This window comes from Passer domesticus, chromosome 3 (assembly GCF_036417665.1).
Source record: "Passer domesticus isolate bPasDom1 chromosome 3, bPasDom1.hap1, whole genome shotgun sequence".
In the NCBI taxonomy this organism is placed as follows: Eukaryota; Metazoa; Chordata; class Aves; order Passeriformes; family Passeridae; genus Passer; species Passer domesticus.
Window position 1 is genome coordinate 103,741,453 of NC_087476.1, and position 17,356 is coordinate 103,758,808.

At 36.4% G+C, this 17,356-nt stretch overlaps 1 protein-coding gene across 5 annotated transcripts in view; it reads left to right on the top strand.

The window, feature by feature from the left end:
- BIRC6 (baculoviral IAP repeat containing 6) overlaps positions 1 to 17,356 on the top strand; it is a 173,497-nt gene that overhangs the window by 85,496 nt on the left and 70,645 nt on the right. For 4 of the 5 annotated variants that reach the window (XM_064414806.1, XM_064414809.1, XM_064414807.1 and 1 more), the window contains exons 47-57: positions 387 to 562; positions 1,107 to 1,203; positions 1,382 to 1,576; positions 3,494 to 3,694; positions 4,309 to 4,588; positions 6,711 to 6,967; positions 8,087 to 8,195; positions 8,702 to 8,923; positions 11,880 to 12,660; positions 13,566 to 13,709; positions 15,403 to 15,532. In XM_064414806.1, the coding sequence (XP_064270876.1) occupies positions 387 to 562; positions 1,107 to 1,203; positions 1,382 to 1,576; positions 3,494 to 3,694; positions 4,309 to 4,588; positions 6,711 to 6,967; positions 8,087 to 8,195; positions 8,702 to 8,923; positions 11,880 to 12,660; positions 13,566 to 13,709; positions 15,403 to 15,532 (2,592 nt within the window). The remainder of the gene's footprint in view (positions 1 to 386; positions 563 to 1,106; positions 1,204 to 1,381; positions 1,577 to 3,493; positions 3,695 to 4,308; positions 4,589 to 6,710; positions 6,968 to 8,086; positions 8,196 to 8,701; positions 8,924 to 11,879; positions 12,661 to 13,565; positions 13,710 to 15,402; positions 15,533 to 17,356) is intronic. The other variant, XM_064414808.1, reaches the window with a different exon arrangement.

Here is a 17,356-nt window from a genome sequence, read left to right on the forward strand (position 1 = left end):
TTCTGATAGAAATGTGTGTGTTAAATGTTTGTGGAGGTTTTTGGCAGCACAAGGAAACTTTATTATTGTCAAAAAATGATCAATCTTAAATGTCAGTTGATTCTAGCTAAGAGTGATTTCAACCCTTGTAGTTACCCTGTTTCCTTCACTATTTATACTCATTTTTATGGTCTGATTTGATTTAAATTTCCTGACTTCCTGGGTCAAGTCTTCCTATTTATACATATCTGGGAGCACTAATTGTAAGTCATATGATCCTGGAAACTTTTCCATTTTTACTTTGTAAAATCCATATGAACATTTTAATATTCTTGAGTTCTCTTATGTGCTATTAATGGTTTGTTAGGTCTCAGTTTATGACCTTTGAACGGTCTGCTTTCGTTTAGGTGCAAGTGGCTTACATCTGACTAAACATGAGAACTTTCATGGTGGCTTAGATGCAATATCAGTTGGAGACGGGTTGTTCACTATCCTGACAACACTTAGTAAGAAAGCAACAACAGTTCAAGTGATGCTTCAGCCTATTCTTACCTACATGGCCTGTGGGTACATGGGAAGGCAGGTAAGTTCCCTGAGACTTGCTGTCCTTCAAAGTAGTTGATTCTGTAATCAGTAGTAAGGTCAGAAAACTAAAGTATTGCTATGTAAAAGAAATGTTAACATTTGTACAACTTCACTTCATTTGGGTGCTGAAGTTAGGAAGCCTCTCTCTGTTGCCTGTGGCAGAGGGAAGGAATTTTCTCTAAGGACATTTTGACATTCCTGTAAATGTTTCAGACTAAAGGCTTGAAGATGGAACAAATATTTTATTATGTGCAAGTGAGAAGCACATTTATTTGGGCTCTTCTAATGCTCAGTACTCATATTTCCATGAAGATGCTCATCCCCTGAGTTTGAGCTTTTCCATACCCCAAAGATTTTGCCTGCATAAGGAATTGAACTATGTGGAACATGGTATTGCATATGGTGGCAGAGAGGTCAGCTGTGGTGGCATTTCTTCCCTGGTAGTTTTGCCTGCTAAAAAGGGAGGCTGAGAGCTGTTATTTGAATGTCTACTGTATTAATTTTATATGAAACCATATATTTCTTAATTGGTTTTCTTCTAGGGTTCTCTTGCCACATGTCAGTTATCTGAGCCACTGCTCTGGTTCATTTTACGAGTGTTGGACACAAGTGAGGCACTGAAGGCCTTCCATGATATGGGTAAGAATGTCTTTTCTCCAGCCACATCAAATGAAAAGTTTGGTTTAGATTTTTTTGGCACTTAAAGAATACATATATGTGTCAACAAGGCCAGGTAACTAAATAGGCCTTTGCTTGTGTGTAATCTATTGCGTGGTTCTGAGCTGTATTTTTTTCTATCTGCCCACATTATACACAGGTGGTGTTCAACTTATCTGTAACAACATGGTAACAAGCACAAGAGCTATTGTTAACACAGCAAGAAGCATGGTTTCAACTATTATGAAATTCCTGGATTCTGGTCCCACCAAAGCAACAGACAGCAGTTTGAAAGCCAGAGTGCTCGCTTCTGAGCCTGATAATGCTGAAGGAATCCACAATTTTGCACCTTTGGGTGAGTAATGCTTCCTTCTCTTCAATCTACTAGTCATTTCAATATGTATCAAGTTCTTAACAAAAAGTAATACAATAATATCAAATGTTCCAGTACTACTAAATCTTCTTTTGAGAGGGGTTGCTGGTGTTCCAAGGGCATGTTGAGGGATGAGGTTAGTCCCCTCCACCCCAGGTAATAAGACCTCATGTGGACAGGGGAGAGAAGGAGAGGAAGTGAACCATGTCTGATGAAGTCATGCATCAAAGTGAGCCCCTTTCTCCTCCCCTAGAGGATGCCTGCTTCCAGATCACCATCTGCCTTAGATGTAATAAGACTCAGTAACTTCTTTTAAGGCACATCAATTGTGATGGAGCTCATACAGAGTCGTGGCTTGGTGGGATGATAGTGAATGAGCCTGAGCTCTGTGAAGCTGGAGCATAAAGCTGATATTACTGATGATGCTCTCATGTGGCCTTCATGAGCATTTGTTAGAATTGCAGTGCTGCTTTGATATCGATACAATGGCTGCCAGTTAAGTAAAATGTGTGTGTTTTAAGAGGTAGTGGTACTGCAATATCTTACAAAGGCTTTCCTTTTCGGTACTAGTGTCTTTGTTTTCTGTTGCTGCCCACTAGCCTGGTGCAGCCTTGAATGTATTCATACAGTTTGTATCACTGACAAGAGGGGATTAATTTTAAAATTTCTGGAGAGGTTGTTGAATGAGAAAGCAGTCCAGTCAGTGCTGTGATTCAAATTTAAGAGTGTCAAAAATAATGGCATTGTGAAAGACAATAAAAAGAGGTTTCTTTGGTAGAATAGGGGCCACTGGAAATCTTCTACTTTGCTCTTCACAAATGTCTGAATGGTAAATTTAGGAATCCTGCAAGTGTTCATTCTTTATTGCTTTAAATAGTAAAAATCCTAAGCATGTATGGTGGTAGGTTCTTGCCTACCTTATCTTCCAGCTTACAAGGTGCTGCAGTTCTTGATATTCTGCAATGAGGACATCTCTCTTAATATTTGACTTTCAATCAGGAGTGTACTTTTAAAATTAACCTTCTGGTTGCCCTCACTTATTACATTCTAATTCCCATCATTTGGTAGTCTATATAGTACATTTTGATTCTCATCAGATGGTTATTCTCTGAGATGGGCTTAATTCATTTTGGGATGAAAGTTTACCCATGTCCAGCTGCTGTTAGACATTTAGTGGTGGGGTCAGGCTATAGCTACTTTACAGTAAAACACCCCACGTAGCTGGAGTTTGGAACAGCTCACATCTGGTCTTGTATGCCCTGTAACCTTCTAAAGAAGACAGCCTACATCTTCCTTCATCATTCTTAACTTATACTAGGAGTAGAAAAAGAAGCAGCAGTGGTCAGTTTTTTTTAGAATAACCAGAATGACCAGTGTCTAAAGAAGGAAGTTCAATATATGTTCTTCATTTCTTAAAATGTTTCATTGTAGCTTTCACCTTCTGGTGTCTTTTTTAGAAAAGGGTTTTCATGTGAAACCTTTTTAAGAAAAAGTGTTGCAGAGGTTGGCTTTTAAGTAATGTATGTTATTTTAGTATTTAAAATGTGTTAACTGTGAATTAACTGAGTTCAAGTTCTAAGCATGCTGTTTAACTTGCACTTTTCTGTTTGGTTTGTTTTTGTCATGTACTCTTGAGAGTAAGTTTAGAATTTTGGTAGCAATTCTCCTGTAGCAAATTTCAAGGGCATACATATGCATGTGGATATGTAAACTGCCTATTTAAAACAGTTCAGAGTAAAAGAAAATAACTGGGCAGTGAGCATTAAACATGGGATATTATTGATAAAGCAAAAGAGGTGAGGCAGGAAAAAAAGGTGTTTTCCACAGTTCAGGTTGTAAATCAATCTGATTTTTATTAATAAACATTACTAATCAACATGAATGGTGCTGTTTTTGAAGGTTCAATCACCTCAAGCAGCCCCACTGCCCAGCCTGCTGAAGTGCTGTTGCAGGCTACTCCTCCCCACCGACGGGCTCGCTCTGCTGCATGGTCATACATATTTTTACCTGAGGAAGCTTGGTGTGATCTCACAATTCACCTTCCTGCAGCTGTGCTGCTCAAGGAGATCCACATCCAGCCTCACCTGGCCTCTCTGGCAAGTAAGTAGATCCACTGATGTTGATGCCAGTTCAAAAATGTGAAGGTTGGGATACAATACAAAGAGTGTAATCAGTGGAACTAAAGCTGGGAGGTTGTTTGAGTAATGCCTGTAAAATAATTCTGCTTTCCTTGAGAATGGAAGTCCCTGCCTGTGCTTGTTTTCTAGCTATTCATGTTAAATATGTCATGTGCCATTCATGTTAAATATGTCAAAAAACTTTGTCCTGCTCACCAAAACTTTGCCCAGTGAGAAAGGGATATTGGTTAAGGCTCTTCAGGCAAAATGCTTGTTTATGGTAATTGGGAAAAAACATGAGATTTTCAGCTCTTGCTGTTGTAACCCAGATAGGGAAACTGTTTTCCGTAACAGGACTTTTCTTCCTCTGAAGTCTTTGAAATAAACTGTATATACCATGTATCAAAATGCTTGTGCTTTTTAACATGTGCCATCTCCCAGGTCAAGTTCTCCAGCTGCAGTTCTGTACTAGTGTCTGCCTGAGATAATTTCAGTCATTCTGTTCTCTGAATTTTAAGTGTTGACCGCGTATCCATGATGAAGGTAAACTGGTACATATTTTAAAATAGTGTTAAACCTTCTTATCTTACTCTGTAGCTTGCCCTTCATCAGTATCTGTTGAAATAAGTGCAGATGGTGTCAATATGTTACCTTTGTCAACTCCTGTTATCACGAGTGGTCTCACCTATATAAAAATCCAGCTGGTAAAAGCTGAAGTTGCCTCAGCTGTCTGCCTTCGTCTCCATCGCCCTCGGGATGCCAGCACCCTGGGGCTCTCCCAGATCAAGCTGCTGGGCCTCACTGCCTTTGGAAACACCTCCTCTGCCACCGTCAACAATCCCTTCCTTCCCTCTGAGGACCAGGTCTCCAAAACAAGGTGAGGCTCCTGTGTCAGGGGACAGTTTGTTTGTCAGGGGCCAGTTCATGGTTTAGGGTTCGGGTTTTTTATGGTGTTTTCTTCTCTGAGTCAGATCTTTCAGTAGCAAACTCTTCCTGGTTTTCTTTCTCAACATGAAGAGAAATATTAGCAGTACTTCTGCCTTCCTTAGTAGCACGCTTAGGCTGCAAGTGTAAAAGGGAATGTTTTGTCCCTGCAATGGTGAGAGAATATAAAGCACAGGAAAGCATTTTGAGTTGCATTTTGTGTTTTTAATGGGTAGGCAGTTGTCAAAAAAAAATGGAGTGCCAAAATACTTCTTATCCTTACAGAAGTCAACGGTGTTACATAAGTGTTGTAGCAGGAGTAGAAATAGAATGGTGGAATGTTTTGTGGAAGTCATATCCAATATTGCTGTTTGCAAACATTTCAGAAATAGGAGCTGAAGGTTCTTATGATTCTGGCATATCAGCAAGATTTCTTTTCAAAAGCATTTATTTGGTTAGGTGGCATTTTGAGTTTCTTACTCATTTTAAAAATAAAAATAAATGAATACTTAAGGAATTTTCTTACAGTGTCAGCATTTTCCAACTTGGAATGTAATTTACTGGGTGGATTTTTAAGATTTCCTGGTTTTTAAATTGAGCTTACTAAATTGTAAAAACACATTAATTTTAAATATTTCATCTTTGAACCTTAATGTTTATAAATTTGAAGAGCACATGGGAAAGTTTAAAAAAACCTTTCTTTTGCAGAGAAAAAATTTGAGAGCATAAGTAAATTTGGAGAACATGAATACTTTCAATGTGTATTTATAAAAGCTGTATGACTGAAATTGGTCTTTGGTCTTAAATAGCCGTGAAGAAAATTACTATAGCCAAATTATACTATATTTTTACTTAAGAAAAGGCTATAATAAAGTCACACAAGAATAACCAGTATCTAAAGAAAGAAGGTCAATGCATGTTGCTCATTTCTTGAAATGTTTTATTGTAGCTTTCAGCTTAATGTTGTAAGTATCTCAGTAAAACATAGTAGTTTTACTATAGTAAACAGTAAATAGTTTTTGATAGTAATATGAAACATATTCAATAAACTTGGCATAAATTTTATTTTAGACATAACAGAGAACTTACTCTTTTTTAATTGGTGAATCCAATTAATTTATGAGTAAATGATTCCTAAAATTAAATTGTAAGCCTAATTTAGGATCTATAATAAAGGTTGCATTTTTTAAAACTGTGGTAAAGGTTAGTTGTGGAAACAACCTGCTAGTTTAGAACTTGTCAGTGAAAGATGCCATTTATTTCACAGACAGCTTAGATTGCCATCTTGTTCATGATTCTAGTTTGAATAGTATTGTGGTGTAAAGTCTAATAGATGTGTTTCCAAATTGATTTGATTACAATAGGTTTATTTCTCAGGATTTATTATTAAAAGAACTTCTGAACGATTTTGTCAAAGAATGAGAGACATAATGGAAATATAGTAGCTAACACATTTTTGATTTCCTTGCTTTTTCTATATGTATTTTAAGGTTCTCCAAGGTTCACTGTAGTTTATTGTAAATATATATGATCCTAGAAGTTTGTAATGTCAGGGAAGTTGTGCAGGTATATAATTTTAGTGCCAACTACTGTTGCACTTTCACTCATTTTAATGTAAATAAAAAACAATACACAAGCAAATAAAACCCAAGAAAGAAGAAAAAAGCCAACAATCAATAAAAACCAAATCTGCCCCATACCCATCCCCATATATAAACACATTCCCTTTCATCCTTCCTTCAACAAGGAAGAATTTCTTCCTGTTGGAAGAAATGTGTGTGAAACAACAAATCTTGAAAAACCTTAGTAATAAAACTTGCAGGCTCTTAAGACTCTTTCTGCCCACAGAGCCTGCCTTTCTTATAATCTTAATCCAATGATTGCAACAGCATTACTAATGTGTATTTCATTGTGGTCTTAAATTCAGTCATTTGTTTTGCTCAGATGATGTTTGATCATGTCACAGAAGTTTCCTGCAGTACTTGTCCTGTAATCTAATACACGTAGCTGTGCTACAGATAAAAAATAATACAATAAAATAATACATTAGCTCACTTTTCTGTTTTTCTTTTCAGTATTGGATGGTTAAGATTATTACACCACTGCCTCACTCACATAAGTGATTTGGAAGGAATGATGGCTAGTGCTGCAGCACCCACTGCTAATCTGTTGCAGACATGTGCTGCTTTACTAATGTCCCCTTACTGTGGCATGCATTCTCCAAACATTGAGGCTGTGCTGGTGAAAATTGGGCTTCAGTCCACCAGAATTGGCCTAAAATTGATTGACATTCTTCTAAGAAACTGCTCAGCATCAGGGAGTGATCCTGCAGGTGAGTGCAGTGTATTTCTTTTCAGTTGTTGCTTAAAAGCACTGCTTGTATAAAAGTACAAATACAGTATATCTGCATGTTGCTTTTTGATTCTGAACCTGGGCTGCTAGAACTTGACATTGTGCTTTGTTGGGCTTCTAAGTATCACAGTCTTTGTATGTGGGTAGTCCTGCCATGATAAAGCAGTGCAGCCAGGGTTGTTTGGTTTTTCATAATTAGATGGGTTTTGAAGAAGTGTAGGATGCACAGTGTGTCCTAAAATAAAGAGCACTGCCACAAATGCTGCTAAGGAAAACTAATGCAGCAGAATTTGTGCAGCAATAGTCTGTAGGACAGTATGAATTCTGAATAGCACTAAGCATTAAAAATATTTATGTATGGAGGTATATAATGAAGATACAACTACATTCTATGTCCCATAGTGAAATTTTGCAGAAGCTGTTGTGTTAGTGCAATGGGGGTTTTGTATTTATGGTTTACCACTCTGCTGTTTTGTACCTTCTAAATGAAAGAAAACAAACCCAATTTTTCCTGGTTTGAGACTGCTAACAGAAAACACTCTTTTAAAAATGGCTTCTGTAACTACTTTGCCATGAGTTACGGTTTCAACATAGACTCCTGTGTTTTGCTGGAATGTTGTTAGATAGGAAAGTACTTTCTGGCAGGGCAGAGGATGAACACAATGAGGAGGAGCTGAATAGGAAATAATCTGTGGAAATCTTCAGATGTAATCCCATTGATGAAAATTGGAGTTAAATAAGACACTTTGAAAAAAGTGTCTACTTCTGTCAAGCAAGAGGTTTGACAGCTCTGTTGGAATTAGTCATGTCTTTTTTGGAATATGTTGAAGAAAGCCCTACTATGTCAACCTCTAAGTCCTGTGTCTGATGGATGTTGTAATGGCTTTTCCTTTCATAGTAAAGCTTACATTGGACATACAAAATGCCCAGTTTTGAGACAGTGGTGTGTCTAGAAATTTCATCCTTATGTTAATGGGAAAGCTTAATTCAATGTTAATATTGCAATTGAAACACTTAATATTGTCATTGAAACACTTAAAAATATGTATGTAAGTACTTCTATTATTTCCCCTCCCCTTTTTTTTTTGAATGCGGCAAGATCTGAATAGCCCTTTACTGTTTGGAAGATTAAATGGTCTCTCTTCTGACTCCACAATAGACATTCTTTATCAGCTTGGAACAACTCAAGACCCTGGAACAAAAGATAGGTAATGTCATTTGGGTTGTCATATGGAAGCATATACAAAAAATAACCTGGTAGACAGTGGCTTGATAGTAGTTCACAAAACCAAACATTTTTGGAATCTGATTGTTATGAGGCAGCATGGAAATGCAGAAATCTGAATAAGGTCTCCCAGTTTTCTGTCCTAGCTCTTTTCATCCTTTTCAGGGAATGCTGTCCCTCTATTTCTGCTCTTATAAATGTGATAAAACTTTGGTTTTCAACTGACTTTTCTCTCAAATAGTCAGGACTCAGATACCTGCTATATTTTCTTTGTCTGTAGAAGGTTCACATTTGGCTGTCCAAGATAAATTTTTTAAATTAATTTTTGCCCTGATCTGAGTCTTGAGAAAAAAGAGCTTGAGCTCACTCTCGAACTTTACTTCAAAGAGATAAATGTGTAAATTGGATTACAAAAAAAGCCAGCAAGCTGATTTGACTCTAAGTGTTTCTTTGCTCGTTTATAATGTGCAACATCATCTTGTCTTACAGAATTCAAGCATTGCTGAAATGGGTCAGTGATTCTGCAAGAGTTGCAGCTATGAAAAAAAGTGGCCGGGTCAGCTACATTTGTCCCAACAGCTCAACCAGAGAGTATGGGCTGTTGATGCCATCTCCTTCCCACCTGCATTGTGTAGCAGCAATTCTGTGGCATAGTTATGAATTGCTTGTTGAATATGATTTGCCAGCATTGCTGGACAGGGAGCTCTTTGAGTAAGTCACGCAAAATTTTGCACCCCATTATTTTTGTGCTTAACTTGTTTTGTTCATGGATATAATACAACTTGAAGGATACTTACTGTGAAATAGTAGTGGAAAGTGACATACCCGAAGCTAATTGATAGAGTGGCTACCTAAAGATATCCAAACAGATAGTTTTGTAGTTATAAACTCAAAGCTGCACGTCACATATTCCAGGTATAATCATGTTTAAAGACCCAAAAATCTGAAATGAAACTGCAGATCCTTGTGTATACTTGCATATATGTGAAAGGTAAGCTGGTTCATGGCTTTGTTCATGAGGTCTTTAAATGGACTGTTCTTGTTGAAATTGTTTGCAGTAATTTTCACAGTGCATATAAATTATCTTCATCAGAATGCTGTTATAGAAGTATTGTTTTATTCATCACAGTATCCAACGTCTATAACTGATAGCTAAGAGGTGGGAAGGTGGATATGTTTTGGAGTTTTCCTTTCTGTTCTGGCCACTCTGATCTAAAAGAAATGAATGCACAAAATCTAGAGTGAATATTAAACTATGAACTTGCTTCATTTTGATGCATTCTAAAGAGAAGTTCTCCCTAAACACCAAATGCATACTCTTAGTGATTCCCAAAATGACAATATATGACATAATGTTTGTAATTTATGTTGCTTAACCATCTGTATATGTTGCTTAACTATCTCTTTCGTTTAAGCAAAACAAAAAAGACACATAACATTGTTTCACATGGTTTATAGAAAAATGACTGTTAAATTACTGTATCTAGCATTAGTCAGGCATTTTTGATTTGTAGTGTTGAATGCAGTTGCAGTTAATGAAGGGATCTTTGCACATGGTTTTGTTGTTGCCCTTAGGAAATCTTCATATTTTCCCACAACCAGTCTCCTTTAGGCATAGTCAGACATTAAAACACCATCAAGTGTGTAAGTTATAGTTACAGGTACAAGCATGTAGAGCTCTTACATATGTGCAACATGACTTCAAGCAAGACAATTTCCAAAGACACTTCAGTGATACAGTGATGGTGATATTTTTTGATTCAAAATGAGCTTGTTCATCTTTGGAAACTGTTTATGGATTTTAAATTGCATGTCAATTAGTCCTTTTAGCAATATGCTTTAACAGAAATACATTTTCAGGATACATTTTATCATTTGAACAAGAAAAAACCCTAATAAAAATGGACTTTTCAAAATGGACAGCCCAATTAGATTTATATAAAAGTGGGTTTCACAGCTGAATTCCTGTCTTTTGGAGGGAAAGTGTGTTGTTTTCATCACAGGGAGAAATGACAGTTTGTACCTAGTTTGAGTATGCAAGTGTGACCCTGTTCCCCTACCTCCTGCCAAATATAAAGCTATCACTCATAGAGGCCACCATCTGGAGCAAATTATAAAATATATTCTTTAATAAATGTAAAAGCTTTTTTGTCAGAGTTATATGGGCAAATAATTTTTCTAATAAAAGTAACTTCTCATGTGTATTCTTCATCTTCTTTGATATTGTAACTTTTGAAATATTGTCATGGATTCTAGCTGTAGCTCCAGGTTTCTCCTTCATGTGATAAATCACTTTGTTCTTGGGAATATTTTCCCATCATCCCCATTTTCCATTTCAGTATTTTTGCTTTGGCCAACAGATGCTAATCCCTTAGTTATTTTTAAATATGTGTTTAGGAAAAAACCTTTATTTTTCATAGAGCATGAACTTATCCAGAAGATTTTGGCGTTTGGATTGTGTTAATATATAGTTGGAGAAGAGTTAAGTGTAGCTTTATAACATATGGACTTTTGGAAATTGTGACTGTTTTTCCAGAGTTATAGATCATTTAGCCACTGAGATGAGTTTTTTCTGTTGGGGAGGGATTTTATCAACCCTTGACTGGTGATAAATCCAACTTTTGGTTAGACCCAGTGAGTTCCTTGAGTTCCTAGGGTGCCCTTAGACTAAACATAGTATAACATTTCCATCCAAAAGGAGGGAAAACAAACCTTGTCTTCAAATGGAAATGCAAGATACAATAATACATCCAAATTTAATTTGAAAACTTAGCATTCAATGGCGTGAAGTGCATGTTCTCCTCTGTATGTAAATGTTAAGATAATGTAACACCTGTGATGTCAAGATACTGTGAATGCAGTTGGGAAAACTGGCTTTTTTTAAAGTACTTCACATACTCTGGACAAGTCTGTATTATCGTTTTACTTTACAAGTACCCCTTCTGAAATTTAAGCTGAATAACAGGAGCTAAATTAGTTTCTGCACTCATATGCCTTTCATTAGCATTGAAACAAATAGTACTTGGATGTGATGCCAAAGGAGGTGGAATTTTAGAATCACTGAGGAATAATTCTGTTGTTAACTCGTGTCCTAAATTTAGGTCAAGTAAGGATAACAAGGGTGTGTTGTCCAACCAAGAAGGTTGTTGCTCCTTTCATTTCTTTGCAGCATCTTTAAGAAAATGCCTAATAAGGGAAATTTTCAAAAATTTTGAAACATGTTAAAGTACTTTAATTTCTTACAAGGAATTGAGAGCTTCATGTAAATGACCTTTGTACACACACATAGGGTCATGTGTGTGACCCTGACAGCTGCAGCTTGGAGAATTGACAAAACAAAGAGGTTGCAGTTGGTTAAAAATGCATGAGATGTATGACAGCTGTCGAAAGACCAAAATCTGGTTTTTGTGTGCAGCTGGTTTATATCTATTTAAAATACAATATGGTGAAAGAAATTTAAACATACTGTTGAGAAATGCATTTTGGGTAATAAGTGTCCTGCTGTTACTCTGATCCAGAAGAAGTTTCCAAGTTCAGCATTGAATGTTTCACAGCAGCTTCTGTAATAGTAAATCATAAAAGTGCAAAAATGTTGTATGAACCAGTGATAAAAAAGGGGAAAATAACTGGCAGGCTATGTATTGATACGATTTTCTGTCTTCCACAGGTCACTGTTTAACTGGTCCATGTCTCTTCCCTGCAACATGGTTTTGAAGAAAGCTGTTGATAGTTTGCTTTGTTCCATGTGCCACATCCACCCAAATTATTTTTCTTTACTGATGGGATGGATGGGTATCACTCCTCCTCCGATGCAGTGTCAGCATAGACTGTCTATGACCGATGACAGCAAAAAGCAGGACCTTAGCTCATCTTTAACAGATGACTCTAAAAATGCACAAGCCCCTCTTGCACTAACAGAGTCTCACCTGGCTACTCTTGCTGCCTCATCTCAGTCTCCTGAAGCTATCAAGCAGTTACTGGACTCAGGTTTGCCTTCACTGCTGGTAAGAAGTCTTGCTAGTTTTTGCTTTAACCATACTTCTAGCTCTGACTGCACTGCACAATCCATGGATATCACCCAGGACAGGCTCAGGAGGCACCATGTTCCACAGCACTTTAATAAAATGCCCATCACAGCAGACCTGGTTGCTCCTGTTCTCAGGTTTCTGACAGAAGTTGGCAACAGCCACATGATGAAGGATTGGTTGGGTGGCTCTGAAGTCAATCCATTGTGGACAGCACTTTTATTCCTGTTGTGCCATTCTGGTGCTACCTCTGGAGGACACAATATGACAGCACAACAGACCAGTGCAAGGTCCAGCTTGCTTTCTTCAACTGTAACCACAGGATTGACCACTCAGCAGCGGACAGCAATTGAAAATGCAACAGTTGCCTTCTTCCTCCAGTGCATCTCTTGCCATCCTAATAACCAGAGACTTATGGCGCAGGTGAGAGAGAAAAATAATAATGTTTTAATTAATAGCTACGGCTAGCTTTGAAAAATTTCTATGTTTTTTACCTTTCTTTATATTAACTTGGGGTTTTGTAAACTGTCATTGACTGGAAAAATTTTATATTAAAATTGTTAGCTTGTTGATCTGAGTCTGAAACGTATAAAAAGTTTTAGCATGGCTGTCCAGTCCTGTGTATAGATTAGTATTCCTGTTGGTTTAGAGAAATAAGCTTTAGACTGAACTCCAAAAGGCTGTTTAATTGGATAGGGCTAAACTTTTGTGAAATGGAATTTGAACAGCAAACTTCACACATATTTAATATTAGTAAACTAAGGAGATTTCCTGGGAAGTTTGCTTGTGCAACCTGTGTCCAAGGAAATACTGGGTATTGCAGAATATGGCTTTGCATTTGGCATTCTATAGCAGATTCAGCTATCTTTGTCACATTCATTAACCTTGCAGACCTAGCTGAATGCAAGTATAATGAAAAAATGGTTTTTCAGCATTAAAAATGATGACATTCTAGGAAGAAGTAGGCTTCAGTAAAAAATTGAGTCAGTTCTCCGAAATGGCTGGGAGTAATAGTGCATTATGCCATGGGAAATGTTTGCTTTATGGATTCAAAAGCTGGCTTTAGAACTACTTTATTTTCATTTTTTTATCTTATTGAGACATCTCCATGTTTACAATTACTTTGATGCTGGAGTCAGCGTTTTAAACTTTTATATTAAGGCCCTTATTTGCTGCAGGTATTTTCATCAGTGGTGCTCATTTGTGAGCAGGTTTGTGTGATTACTGAAAGTGGACCTTGGGCACTACCTACTTTGGCTGTGTAGAGCTATATTTTGAAGACCTAAATGTAGAAATATTTAAAATCTGATATCATTTTGCATTCTCAGGTTCTCTGTGAATTGTTCCAGTCCTCTCCTCAGCGTGGGAACCTCCCAACCTCTGGAAATATTTCAGGATTTATTAGGAGGCTTTTTTTGCAGCTGATGCTGGAGGATGAGAAAGTGACTTTGTTTCTTCAGTCACCTTGTCCAGTAAGAATTTTTGATAGCGTATGGTAAACGTGGAATAAATTTAGCCTGTAAATCTTAAGTCTGAGTATATTCAATTTTGACATATTAGCAGCTTTTTACTGCTGTACACATTATGGAATTTTGGAAAGGAAAGTGCTATTGAACTGTAACTCATCATTTTAGAAGAAAATTCAAGGCACTGTGTTACAATAACACAAAATATTTGTTGGAACTATACTGCTTTTAAAGTATCTGACAACTGAAATTTATCTTACAGAAGGCTTTTTAATAGTACCCTTACACACTAGCAATAAATATAGATACAATATCTGGTCCATAGTCCTTAGCAGTTTCATTAAGGATCAGTCATAGTCAAAATTGGCAGACATGCTTGAGCAGTTAGCCAAAATGCCATGAATAAATTGAGTGACAAATATGTGAATTAATTTATAAAGCAGATGTATGCTTTATGGTCCCACATGCTTCACTGGAACAGAATTACAATTGATGTCTGAAGTGCTCTCCATTGAAGGCTGTGACTAAAAAATAGGGTCAAACCACATGTTTCTTTAAAAGATCTGATACTCCCATCCAAACAAAAGTATTTGCTACTTTGGTTTCTGCATCTCAGAGTAAAGTACCACAGGAGAACTATCAGAGGCAAACTGGGTTGGATAGTGTAAAATGCAAAAGGAGGCACAAATACAGTTTTTGCACAAACATTTAAATGTTTTAACTTGGCTGAGTAATTGTTAACGGGTCCATTGATAATGTGAAGGTGACATCAGTTTTCTGTTAATGATTTTACATGCAACAGATTTTTACAGAAAGCTGTTAGTAGATATGTAAAAACAGAAAAAATGTCTTGAAGTTTTCATAGTTCAGTTTCTTCTATTGAAAACACTGGGAAATTTTGTACTTACTGAGATGATTCCTCCTCTAAGATGCAAAAAGAAACCTTAAAAATAATATGGAAGTACAGGATATACTTCTAGAATATCCAGCAACATAACCTCTCAAAGCTTGGTTCCCCATTTTTATCTTAAAAGTTCTTGCCAAAACTGCTTTTCAGAACCTCAGTTGTGGTTGTCAGGAAGCACATTTTTTTTTAAAATTGCATTGCACAATAATAAATGGGTCCTGTAAGTTCATATTAATAAACAGGTCTCAGGGCTGTCTAAAATAGGTTATGGTAAAATATTTGCAGTGGTTTAACTAATCATGACTAAGGTACCTGTCATAATAACTGAAAGTAGATATTAAGTCTAGAATAAACTTCCTCCTCATGTCAGAGCAACAGAAAAACATCATCTTTCTCTACTCAAAGTATATTGTTATTTTTCGATATTTAGTTTCAAAGCTAAGTTTTTGTTTCCTAAATAATTGCAAGTCTCAGGTATGCAGTTTTTCTCTCATATTACAGCTATGTAAAATGATGGGTTTTTTTAAAGCAAAGATGATATCATACTGTTTCTGGTCCTAAAAATATTGTAGGCTTTCAAAACAAATTATTTTGAGTTACAAAAACTAAACATGTCCTAATTTGATGCATTTTTACTGTATACCCCCAAATTTGAAGGATGTATTAGTTTTCTTTTCTGGCATACTAAGAATTTAGCTTTACTTAGCTAATGTGGCATTATAAGAACATAGTGGTTTAAGTTATTTCTCAGTGTTAAAGTCATAATTAATGTTGACTGTTTTTTCCTTTCAGCTGTACAAAGGTAGAATTAATGCTACTAGTCATGTAATTCAACATCCAATGTATGGAGCTGGACACAAATTTCGTACTCTTCACTTGCCTGTCTCAACAACTTTAGCAGAGGTTCTTGATCGTGTGTCAGGCAAGTTTGCAGTAGTTCATGGTTTTGTTTTGCTTCTATTTTAAATGCAGTTTAAAAAAAATCTGATGTTGTTTGTTTGACCATACAAGTGATACTGCAAATATCAGTCTTCAAAACACAGTCTTTCATCCATTCACTACATTTCCCCAATTTTGTCAGTTAAATATCCTGGAACTTAGTGATACATCTCAAGATGGAGATGTATGTTCTGTGAAAGGGACCTTGATAAAGGCTCCATCTAATTTCTATGGTTATACATTTGTCTGCTATATAAATGCATTGGCGTACTAAATGGAAAATGAAAAGTATAATTTACTTTCAGCTATTGATTTTAAAGTTATGCACAGCGAGAGGATAATGTTAAGGTATTAATATGTTTATTTGTTTTTTTAAATATTAGTACATTCAGTTATACTACTTCAATATACACTGAGAGACAAACCTGTCTGTAGGGAACTTTGTTGATCAGGCTTTCACAGACCCTAATATGGATTGTGACACCAAATGATACATATCTTACTCTTAAAATTAATTTCACCTTTAATTTTAGTGCTTATTAAATATTTTAGAAAACAGAAGTATATGTTAAAGATTAGGGTTAATAATTTTTTTTAAATTAGTTAGAGAGTAGAATTCATACTGAAGATGTCATGTCCATGCCAGAGCATGGTAAAGCAAGGCAAGATGCAAGCTGATTCTCCTCTATCTACTAATAAGTAGAGCAAAAATTGTTTGGACATGTTAAATGAAAAATCAGTTTTATATATGTCTAATTTTAAAAAAAAAGTAAATCCAGGACTTCCTCTTTATACTTAAAATGTGATACTCTGTAATACCAAAGAAGAGTCAAAGATCATTAGAGCAATTATGTTTTTGCCATATGGGAGGTGGGCACTGAAGGGTGTGCACTTAGTTGCCCATTCATCTGACTAGGTATGTATGCTCCTATATGTAGGTTTACTTGAATGTGTACTTCTTTGGAACTCAGTGTAGCTCATCTTTTAATTTATGAGACAGGTCTTCATGGAGTTAAAAGCAACTATTGTTTTTTTGTATCTGTGGAAAATTTTTACATTTACAAATTTGTTGGGGTGGTAAATTTGATCTAACAAGCTGATAGAAGTACTAAAATGTTATTTAGCAGAATATTAGGACAAGATGTGTTTTAGGATATTAATAGAAAAATATCCATTCATAGCTAAATGCTTGTATTTTATTTATCAAGGAATAACTTACTGTTTCTGATAGAATTCTATATTTATTTACTGTCCAGAGAGTCATGTGTGAAATGTGACTAAGGTTTTTCTGACCACAAACTGCACAAGGATCTCATTACTGTAATGGGTGGGATGGTCACTTCCTGCGAGGTAGGGATGAGTTGTTGAGCAGTGACATAAACTGTGCTGAGTAGCTGCCTTAGTGGTGCATTGTTGTCAGCTTGATAGCCAGTGCTAATAAGGTCTGGAGAGGAGAATGTGATGATGTGGTAAACTGTCATGTCAGAAATCGAAAATGGTCAAGTGCTGACTTGACAGGGCACCACAACTTTAGAGTTTGCTACTGCATTGTTATGCCTTGGCTTTGTGGTTCTTGTGTGGCATTCTATGGGGGCCATGGTTAGGATAGAGTAAGGAAGGCTTGAATATAAGAGGAGCAAGCTGTGTGTTTAGGATGAGAGAGAAGGGGTGGACTGGGGTAGAAAATAAAGAAAAGGCTGTCACCTCTACAGTAATAGGAAGTCATGAAGATCCTGTGTTGGAATCTGTCCCGTGGATTAACTTCTTTTTTTCTTGACTACTGTTAATGTCTCAAATTAATCATTTC